This window comes from Protopterus annectens, chromosome 10.part0 (genome assembly GCF_019279795.1).
Source record: "Protopterus annectens isolate FY-2018-M chromosome 10.part0, PAN1.0, whole genome shotgun sequence".
Lineage (NCBI taxonomy): Eukaryota > Metazoa > Chordata > Ceratodontiformes > Protopteridae > Protopterus > Protopterus annectens.
In genome coordinates, this window is record NC_056744.1 from 1,022,504,156 (window position 1) to 1,022,516,220 (window position 12,065).

Here is a 12,065-nt window from a genome sequence, read left to right on the forward strand (position 1 = left end):
TCTTTGTTTATAAGTTTCATGATAATATGTTCCATGGCCTTGCAGATCAGTCTCGTCAGACTGATGGGGCAGTAGTTCCCGGGATCCAAGGTGGATTCCCCCCTTGTGGGGTGGGATAACTGTAGCTGTGCGCCACTCAGTGGGCATGAAGCCTGAGGTGAGGGTATGATTAAACATGACACTTAGGTGAGGTGTCAGTTCATTTTGTAGTTCATGTAGTACACAGCCCGGGATATCATCTGGTCCCATGGATGCTGTATTCTTAGCTTTGAAGAGTGCGTTTTCTACCTGTGTGGCCATTATTACCGGAATTTGGCAATCTTCCAGTATTGAGATGGGCCATTTAGGGGGTGAGAGGGGGTGAAGTTGGCACTAAATCGATCTGCCAGGATATTGGCAATATCCTTGGGATCAGTATATTTAATGCCATTCTGTTGTAGCTCAGAGCAGATCTGACCATTGCCATTTAGATTCTTGACATAGTTATAGAATGCATTGTGGTTGTCTTTGCAATCTTTGGCAGTTTTATTTTCATAACTAGCTTTAGAGGATTTTATGAGGGATCTCAGCTTTTTACTGAGGCTGGTAGGGAGTTTTTTGCATCCTGGGATTTTCCACTTTTCTGCAACAGTTTCTTCCTTTTGTTGCAAAGTTTTGTTGTGGAGTATAGATTTTGGTAAGTAAAACCAACTAAACTAACCTACTACATACTTAGTGTAATGCTTTTGTACTTTGCAGATGGAGGGAGAGATGTCCAAATCAGAGGGATAAGCATCACGTCTTTGTCATCCAGCCTTGGATTAAATGCAGATGTATTCCAGTCAGCTAACCTCATCCGTTATCCACGTCTTGAAGGGGTAGACACAGATGTGTTGTATCGACGTGCCGCTGCCATTCAGAGGCGAGGAAAACATGGTTTTATAATATTTTTGTATAAATTTAGGAGGAGTGATAATAGTGTTATATATCTTTGTCCATACAGTGTCATGTGGAACTAGATAAAGAAGTACAGATTATCACAAGTAAAGTCTAAAAGAGACTAATGTTAAAACTGTCACACAGTGCATTTGTTTTCTGTATTTAATTTTATTTAGCTTTAGTTTACTTGATGAGACATATTACATACATAAATGCTTGTTTAAAGCTATGATATGGGAGTGCTCAAAACTTCTTTGGTAAATAACAAGGTGATATTGCCTACTGAATCAGTAACACTCCACTACCTAATGACAGCATGATCAGGGACTTGGGCACCAGGGTTGATGGCTGCCTGTCCTTTGATCACCATGCAGCAACTGTAGTTAGAAAATCCTTCTGTATCTCACAATTAATCACCAAGTGCATCTCTGCTAAAACCATGGAAGTCATTGCTTCCTTGTACTATGGTCAAACAGCCTTGTATTTCCTGTGATTTCCATAACTTCTTACATCAAAATGCAGAGTATTTTCAGAGCTACTACCAAAAATTTGAGAATAAATCCAGTATGGATTAACTTGCACAGACAGAGTAATACAATAAACAGGGAATTATCCAGACTTAACACAACGAATAATACAATAATTAAAGCAAGATAAAACTACAGTATCAGGAATAGATGTTTAGGGCAAGGGGTAGTGGTAAGCATTTGTTATCTTTTCATTTGTCTGCTATTCCATTAGATTACATTCAGCTCGTATTTCCATCCCTGTCAACTATTACCATTGGGTCTTATGATGCTGTGCTTTTCCGCAAGGCTTGTGGCATGTATGTAGTCACAAGTGTGGGACCTATAACAGGTCACTCGTCATTGATTGTGTTTCTTTTTCTGTTTTTTTTTTTTTTTTTAATCAGTGGTTTCCTTTACATTATCTGAGACCTTGGTTGTGTGTGACTAAGTAAATAAAGGACAGCAGCACAAAATGGAAGTTTTATTCCTCACCACAGGCCCACTTCAGTATTCCTTAGTTTAATTAATGACACCTTTCATCCACTCAAAAATAGAAAGTACCTGAAGAGGCCTTTTCATATTTCCTATTCATGAGAAGATGAGAAGAACACTGTTTACAAAATGTTATTACCACTGACCTAGAAAACCATCTCCTCAACAACTTGCCCTGGTTCTAGGAGCTGGACCATCAGTGCAGGAAGAAGATAAAGCTGTCCTGTACAAACTTTGGCAGGCCATGCTTAGGAACAGTTTTTGACTGCCAACAGTTGTACACAAAAAGGATTGGTTGAAGATAATGATGAATGTTGGTTTGACAGCAGCTGGAGCAAGGGACAGGCAGAGATCATCGCTTTACATGCTGTGGATGCCATTATGTATCCTAAAACTTAATAAAGCAATAAAACATAGGCTTCATAGAAAAAATGAGAGGGAAGAAGCCTGCACATTTCTCCTGGTACTAATTACCTCAGTGCTCAGCAGTGTCACTGTGCCATAACGATTCAACTGCTCAAAGCTAGGATAGTTATTATGAAGTATGTATTACATACTGTAGAAACCAGAATGATATGCATGTGTCAGTAATGTTACGTGTAGACTTACCAATGTCTCTCATGGAATTTGTCGGCCTGCCTTTCTTGCAAGTACTACAGTCTATTTGTATCACTGATTGAGGGGTGGGACTAAGTGACTTTGTTTCCCAGTGGTCTGTGATTAGGGACAATACAAATGCTGTTGTCTCCTTAGATCTCAAAGAGATAGGTAGGACTGTTTGGGTGACTCTTCTCCAGTGACCTTGGACAGGCAACAAGCATGCACTGTAATGTCTTTACATCTCTGACTAAAAGGAGTGACTATTTGGAGTGACTCTTTTCAACGTTGGCCTGGGCTGGACCATGAATACATTCCCATGTTTTAGCCTAGTTGGTGGTTGTTGGCTTTTTACCAATCACTGATCAGTGTAAAGATTCATCTCCACAATTAAGGTTCACGTGCTGTTTGCTGATGCCAGTGATCTTTGACTCTTTATATCTATCATTTTTTTCTTCTCAAAACCAATGAGGTGGTGCAAAGGTGATTACTCAGAACTGTAAAACCAAAAAATAAGCCAGTCAGTCTCCAATAGTTTTATGAAAACAACAAGTTAAGCACTTTCATCAAACAATGTTGACTTCCTCAGAACAAAAACCTGTAGAACAAAACTGATTTAAATAAGTTAAGGAAACCACAATTAATTAAAAGCCAGCCAATAAAAAACATAATCTGATGGCCGAGGTCCATCATGGTGAAGGAAAGCAGTGTTTTTCGTGCAACGGAGATAATTTGGTATCCTGTAACCAGCACAGCCACTCTAGAAAGGACCTAGGCACTAATTGTGCCGTTTATTCTGGGAAGGACCTAGACGTAATTTTCAACGGCATTTTAGAGCAGCCAGGCCAAGCGGACCACATTAACACAGGTACTGTGGATAATGAGTGTGTATTAGATCTACCAAATTCCATTTGTGTTAATTTTGACAGTAAATGCAAAGCCCTATGTAGCACATGCAAAAGCGTGCCTCCTGGGCAGGGTAGTGATTGCAACGGACCTTCCTTTTTTAACACTAACGATGATATTCAGCTTCAACAGAATAAAAGGGGAACCAGTTGCAAGTATGGTGCTTAAATCAAAAAGAACTATGTTTTCAATGAGTTAAACTAGGTACAAGAGACTATGACCGTTATGGATAATGCCAACAATGTTTTTTCATCTTTAAAAGACATGATATATACTTTTGAGAAAAAGTTATTTAAATATAAAATGTTGCAAATGGAGATTGTTTATTTTAATGAATGTTTTCGGTTACAAATAGTACCGCAAGGGTTAAGAGTGTATAAATTTCCTTTCGGATTATATTATGACAATGATATTATTAATGATTTTGTTAAACTCTTTGATAAATGGGGTTTTGAACTTTTAAATAAAATTGTATATTTTCATGAACAGATGGAAAATAGGTTGCAGAAGGAAGTGGAGGAGTTAAATGATGCAATTTTAGGTGATTTATTGTTTTTTCAATATGAAGGGCTTTATAACAAAATTATTGATAGGGTAGAGAAGACGTGTAAACATATTTTTTGCAAAAAACCCAAGAAGTAGGTTAGGGATCTTAAACAGTATAAGAAGCACCAAGTATATCCCACTAACAACTTGTTTTTTAGGCATTCTAATTCTGATTCCCAAGGGTGTGATTCTAATACTGATGGTAATAACAGGTTTGGTTATGGTATGGAAGGGGATGGCGAAAATAGATATTTTGAACAGGAAGGGGAGGTTGATTCTCCTGAGTTCCAGGATTTTCCAATATTAAGACGCTCCGAAAGAATAGCAAACAAGAAACAAGAGACACAAGCTACATACAGCAAAATGGTACAACATCAGAAAGGCTGTCCCAAGTGGCAAGGAGGGAGACATCATTATTAGGAAATGAAGGGCATAACATCCTTCACACTTACATGGTTTTAATATTTATAATTATACTGATAAAATCGTTACAAATTAATTTTTCACCTTATTTTCTAAAGGGTTCAAGTTTGTACCTTCTAGAGTTCCTGACATTGCTGAGGTTCTTATAGATATACAGTTGTATCTCAGAAGGTTAAACCTGAAGGCTTTATTTCAGAAAAGTGATGGGGGAAACCAATTTATGGACCAGAAAAAAGCTTTTAGAAAAAACAGTGTGTTCAGTGCCCCCCTTCACCTTTTGGTAGGTGTTTATGAAAAAGAAGTAAGAAACAATCTTTATAAAATGTGGGGAGAAAAAAAGAGAATTTTTTCAAATCTCACCCAACAAGAAAGGAGTCATTTACAGGAATTAAGAACAGACCACAGTGTCCGTATTATGACCCCAGATAAAGGTGGGGTATAATAGGGTTTAATTCTGAGGATTACACCAGTGTTATGTAGGGGATTTTGTTTAAAGGTTTATTTTCTCTGGCATTTTGCACGCAGAAAGTATCATATATACTCACTCACACACACACAAACACACACACACATATATATATATATATATATATATATATATATATATATAAAATATATATATATGTATATATATATATATATATATATATATATATATATATATATATATATATAGATAGATCTATTTATCTATCAAGCTATATATACAGCACACACACACACACACACACACACATACATATATATTTATATGAATGTATATATATATATATATATATATATATGGGTTCCGGACGTTTGCTCGAATGAGCAAATGTCCGAAACCCAAATGGCGGGGCATACTTACACAGAAGTGCTTTTCACCGAAGAAGCACTTTTGCATAAGTATGCCTGTTGCCGAGGCTGTACTACAGTGCGAGTAGGGGAAAATTCCCTTTTCTCCACTGTAGTGCGGTCACGGAGGGAGAATATTAAAGTAGGGGGGGTGTGGGGGGCACAGCCCCCCCACATGGGGGGCATTAAAATGTTAATGTAGTATTTTTTCTTTTTTTATAATATGCTTTAATGAAAGCGCTTTTTCGATAAAAGCATTTTCGTTAAAGTGTGTTCGGTTGTTATGGATTTGGATGTTTGCTTATTCGAACAAACGTCCTAGATCTATATATATATATATATATATATATATATATATATATCTACACACACACAAACCCTTCAACCACATGTCCTCATTGAATGAAAGATCCAGCAAAACCAGCAGATAAGAACCTCCATATTACATCGGCAATACACACCATGTTGCCACATCATAAACTTTTAGCAATAGGTAGTGAAGTGTAATAACTATATTTTTCTATATGGAACTAACTGTGAGTAACATTGTTCTAATTTTTTAATGTAGCATGTATGAATTAAGACTGTGACATGCATCTATTTATTTTATTTTACTTGGATTTAAGGATTTGATAAAGTCGACATACACAAACACATGCACACACACAAACACACACACATATACACACATACATAATAAACACATGCATACATATGCACATTTGATAATGAAAGACTACAATATAATATATTTTCCTCAGAAAAAGAACAATTTAACATAGCATGTACAGCATCTGGCTCCCCTTCATGACAAGTCAGCTTACTTTAATGTCTTCCATAGAGTTCTGATGCTACAGTGTGTAACATCATTTAATAAATAGTAGAAAGTCTAATTTGTTTTCCATGTTGCTGTACATTACAACATCATCTTTTGTACAAAACCTTCAACAAAGATGATCTTCAGACTATGTTATTTCTAAGCATAATTTGCCACAACTAGAAAAACAATTCGCTTCTTTGGCAATTATTAACAAAAAAGTCATCTTACATCTTTTCTGTTTTGCCCAACACCTGCCTACTGTAGGCGAGCCCTCTTTGTTATTGGTTATAAAGAAACTGTCAAGGGAAAAAACAAGTATTCTGAAATATTAGACAATAAGGATCCTACTTTTTTCATTCCCATTAGGAGAAGTTAATAGCACTCACAAAAAATAACTAAGAGAAACCTGCCAGTACATGTGTAAGATTCAATGTAGCATGTCTGCATTACAACAGGAGAACAGGAGGACAGTAAATTAAAATTCAACCCTTTTCATAATGTGTGACTTAAATAAACATTAAAATATTGCACTGTTTCCCTTATTTAGCATGTAGTTAATTTTTCACTCTTACACAGTTAGAGAAGCTCAAAGTGCAGTTCTGTGTTCATATTATCAATATATTAGATAATTTTACAAGGACTTGTTTATTTCTTTCTGTGTATGCATGTATGTATGTATGTACTTATTTATTTATGTATTATGTTTATGTACTGGCCTTTTAACACCACCATTTTTCTGGTTCAGCATTGCATTTGTTCTAGGATCATTTAATATTCTTCATTTTCATCATCTGCACTTTGTATATCGGTCTCCCAAGAACAGTTACTGTGTGTTATTGATTCTACTATGTCTCAATGACACAAAAGTAGTTGAAGGTTCAAATACATTAAACAAACATGACAAGTCTTGGAATGGATGAAAATAACAAACAAAAGTATTTTTGCAGGAGGTGAGCCCCTCTCTCCTCCTCCCATTACTATTAACTCTACTGTCACACAACTGTGTAGAAAAATGAAAAGATCACAATACATTAAATCACAGCTTGTGTAGAAGTAAAAGCTGCACTAGCAGCGATTTCCTATAGTCACCAGTGAAAGACGAGTTGCAGATCAGGGAAGTGTACTCAACAAGTTGAAATCAGTCTATTCTTTACTAAAGGGCAAAGGCACAAAAACAAGTTTCAGCTCTCATGGACATGAAAGCAATTCAAGAGGTACTTGCAAAAGAACAAGGTCAAGGGTTTTATTCCAGACTATTCCTGGTACCAAGGAAAGACAAAGATTGGAGACCTATCTTAGACCTATCCATCCTAAACACTTTTCTACAGGTGCCAAAATTCAAGATGCTCACATTACAGCAGCTTCTTCCCATGCTGGGCAAGGAGTCTTGGCTGGTAACATTGGACCTCAAGGAGGCATACCTGCATGTCCCTATCAGACAAGATTGCAGAAGATACCTCAGATTTCTTGCAGGTTCAACCCATTACCAATTCTCTGCATTGCCCTTTGGTTTATCTACTGCACCCAGAGTGTTTACAAAATGCCTGGCATCAGTAATCGCCTTCTGCAGACTACAAGGGATACAAATCTACCCATATCTGGACGACTGCCTGATCCAAGCGGACAGCAAGGACATACTACTGCAGCACCTGGTGTTTGTAATAAAACTGTTGAACTTCCTGGGATACACAGTCAACAAAAAGAAATCAAAACAAATACCCTCTCAACAAATAATTTTCCTGGGTGCCAGCTTGGATACAACCACCCAGATGGCCTACCTCACGCCAGACAAGCAAGGGCAACTTTTTCAATACTTCAGAAAAATGGCAACTTACACCAGGCTAACTGCAAGGAAAGTCCTGCAGGCTCTGGGATACATGGCATCTTGCATCCTACTAATCCCATGTGCAAAGCTGCATATGAGGAAACTTCAATGGTACCTAAAAAACTTGTGGTCTCAACACAGCCACAGCTTGGAAGCAATTATACCACTCATTCCATGCCTTCAAAAGGAATTTATGTGGTGGGCTCAAGCTTGCCAAATAAACACAGGTCTTCCTTTCTGTGTATCTCAAGCAACTCAAATCATCACAACAGACGCCTCAGACTACGCCTGGGGAGTGCACATGACAGGTCAGTGCACTCAGGGAAAATGGACACGAAAAGAGAAGCACCTTCACATCAACCAAAAGAAAATGCTAGCCGTGCAAAAGGCTATCATGACATTCAAAGACCTACTGCATCCAGGCCAGCTATTGATAAAGACAGACAACACCACAGTGATGTGGTACATAAACAAACAGGGGGGAACTCATTCATACCCCCTGTGCAGGCAAGCAATGACCCTATGGAACACAGCATTGGAATTGCAAATTCAACTACAGGCACAATTCCTGCCAGGGAAGGAAAACACACTGGCAGACAACCTAAGCAGAAATATAACAGATCCACACGAATGGAAGTTGCATCCTCAAGTTTTCACAAAGATAACTCAGGCATGGGGACAGCCAGACATAGATCTCTTTGCTACCCACAGAAATTGCCAGTTGAAAAAATTTTGTTCAAGGACCTATCATCCACAGGCCTGGAAAGTGGACGCACTTTCCTTCAATTGGGCAACATTGACAGTCTATGCCTTCCCGCCTCTTTCTCTGCTGCCCAAAGTTCTATTAAAAGCCAGAGCAGAGAGGCCGAAAATGATTCTCATTGCTCCAGACTGGCCAAGTCAACACTGGTTTCTGCTCCTGAAGAGCCTGGCACATTCCCAACCATGGATCCTACCTCTAGTCCCTCTTCTGTTGTCCGAGCACAACTACAAAACTCTTCACAGCCATCTCAAAACTCTAAATCTAGCTGCATGGAGAATTCCTTGATTTCCCAACAGTTTCTCCTCTCCAAGGAGGTGCAGGATGTCATCCTGGAGGCCAGAAGACCTTCTACTAGAAAGGCCTACTCCGCAAAATGGAAATGATTTTGTGCCTGAAATCAAAAGAAGGGACAGAATCCTTGGGTATTAAATATACCTCAAATTTTACAGTACCTAGCGGAGATGTTAAACAATGGACTTTCCTTCTCCTCCATCAAGATCCACGCTGCAAAGAATATAAAACCCCCAAGGAAACCACCAGTCCCTGCTTGGGACCTCAACTTCGTATTGGAAAAGCTGACCCTTCCTCCCTTCGAGCCAGCTTCTTCATCAGAGTTACAGTACTTGTCATGGAAAGCAGCCTTTCCTCTGGCTATCACCTCAGCTCGCATTGTTTCAGAGCTACAGGCCCTCATGGCTGTGCAACCATTCATCATTTTCCATCAGGACAGAGTTTCCTTACGAACCAACCCTACCTTTATGCCAAAGGTAGTATCCAGTGTAGCTTTGAATCAGACTATCCACTTACCTACCTTTTACCCTAATCCACAAAACAAAGGGGAAAGACTACTACATTCCTTGGACATTCACAGACAACTTCGTTATTATTTGGACAGGACAAAGCCATTCAGGAAATCTGAGCAACTCTTTGTGTCCTATGCTGCAGGTGCTCAAGGAAAGGCTATTTCCAAACAGACAGTTTCAAAATGGATAGCCCATTGCATACGCTTTTGTTACTCATTTCATGGAAAATCTGTGCCTACTTGCATCAGATCCCACTCCACCAGAGCCACAGCTACCTCTGCAGCCTTCCTCAGGGGGGTCTCTACCAAGGACATTTTGGAAGCAGCCACCTGGAGTTCAGTGCACACTTTCTCCAAGCACTATCACCTCCCACTATACTCTAAATCTAGAGCGGGCTTTGCCACAGCAGTCCTGCAGGGCATCCTAGCCCCTCCTAGTTCCACTTAGTGCCTACCACCCTTACTTAGCTTTGGGATTCTTCCCATCTGTTATGACTGCAGCTGTATGCATGATGAACATAGTACAGTTTTGTACCTACCATAAATGTAGATGTTCGAGTGCTCATACAGCTGCAGTCCAGGTTTCCCTCCCTCCATCCCCTCTTAGGACAGGCCTTATGACAAACACCTTTCATATAACCTTTTTTGGGTATTCTTTTATGGTGTATTTGCTCGCAACTACTGTTTTTGATTTATCAACATTGCATTTTTGCATAACATTATGTTTGCCTTCCTTCTGGGGGCACCTGACATCTGGGGCAAGAAAAACTGAAGAAAATGGCGTTGGCTGCCTCTTTTATACCCCTGCCGCACTGACGTCAGGGAAGAAGCGACGACAACCGACGCCAGACCTAGACTTCGAAATTCGGCTGACTGAGGACCCACCTGATGGCAGGATAACCCATCTGTTATGACTGCAGCTGTATGAGCACTCGAACATCTACATTTATGGTAGGTACAAAACTGTACTTTCCTCTTGAACAGTGTCATAGTGGTGCTTTGTTTTACTTGAATTGGTAGCCTGTTCCAAAGACATGGCATTCGCTGGGAGATAAATCTGTCCCTCTAGCATGTCCTATTTAAGTCGCAGCCCATATTTAAGTCCCTGGGGTAGGTAGCTCTAGACCCATTTGATTTATGAATATGCAGTTAAGTTCCTTAGGTGTGGGTCTTACATTGCTCTGTAGCCCAGCCATAAGTCCCCCTAAGAAGTCTATACGATACGGTGTATAGTGACAGGGATTTTAGTCGGCACTTGCTGGAAGTCCTTGATCTTCTTTATTAGAAACCTCTGAAGTCTCTCTAATTGCTGTATGTGCTTAGTATGGTACATACCGAATGGAGCATTATACTCAATTATGGGTGGGATAAGTGCTGAGTATGGGGGGGGTTAAAACTTCTTTTGCTCTTGTGGCAATGCCTTTACTAATCAAGTGAGCTATGTGGAAAGCTTTCCTTGCAATGGTAGATACATAGTGGTCAAAGTTAAGGTCTCAGTCAACCTGTGATCCCAGGTCCCGTACCACTTCATGGGTACTTAGGGTATTGTTATTGATTTGATAGTGTGAAGAGACATTGTTTGTGCTGAAGGGAATGATGATGCATTGCTTTGCATTCAGTTTGAGACTGTGAATAATGCACCAGTCGTTGGTTTGTGTGAGACCATCCTGGAGTATACTGACGTAATTTGGGGATTCAATGATTGCACCTAGTTTGCAGTTGTTTGCAAACTTTGTCAGCCACAACCCTTTAATTTTGACCTGAACTTCTGAGAAGTGTACTCCAAACAGTAGGTGGCCCAGCACTGACCCCTGTGGCACCCTGCTGGTAACAGGTCTGCGGGTTGATGTGGAGTCACCCACTTTGATAGTGTGTGTCTGCTTTGTGAACCAGTTGGCAACCCATCTTACAGTGAAGTGGTTTGCATTCAGTTTGCTAAGTTTATTGATAATGCCTGAATGTGGGATTGTGTCAAAAGCCTTTGCCAAGTTGAGGTATGCTGTGTACACAGATCTGCTACCATCAATGGCCTTGGTCACACTTTCAAAGAAATCTACCAGATTTAACAGGCAGGATCTGCCCTTCACAAAGCCAAATTGGGTAGGATCCAGGATTTGGAGGTCACCTATGTCTTTATTTATGAGGTTCATAATGATACTTAACTGAACCTCTCACTGCTTTTTTGACTAGATATCTGAAACCCATTTTGGTATATGTGCATTCACATATTCGGGATACCACTGAATTTTTGAACATTATTAATGAGATGCAGATTGAGGATGGATGGTTGCTATGTACACTGGATGTATCGGTGTTATATACCAACATCCCTCACTGGGCAGGTCTTTTGGCCTTGGAATATTGGTTAACATGAGCATCTCTATATAGCCCAGTATTTAATATATTCTTATTATGTCTTACTGAGCATGTACTCAGAAAAAATGTTTTTTATTTTGACAATCAGTGTTATCTACAACTGAAAGGGACTGCGGTGGGGGGCTTCATTTGCGCCCATTTATGCAAATGTGTTCATAGGATATATAGAAGACCAATTGATTTATGATGGATGCCATAATGTCTTCCTTAGCTTTGTGGAAATTTGGTATCGTTATCTGGATGACTGCTGGTTG

The 12,065-nt window shown here is 39.4% G+C and overlaps 1 protein-coding gene across 2 annotated transcripts in view; it reads left to right on the top strand.

Annotated features, from left to right (window-relative positions):
• The window catches only part of LOC122813461 (E3 ubiquitin-protein ligase HECTD3-like), an 833,769-nt gene that overhangs the window by 418,020 nt on the left and 403,684 nt on the right, over nt 1–12,065 (top strand). For both annotated transcript variants that reach the window (XM_044085784.1, XM_044085783.1), the window contains exon 8: nt 739–901. In XM_044085784.1, the coding sequence (XP_043941719.1) occupies nt 739–901 (163 nt within the window). The remainder of the gene's footprint in view (nt 1–738; nt 902–12,065) is intronic.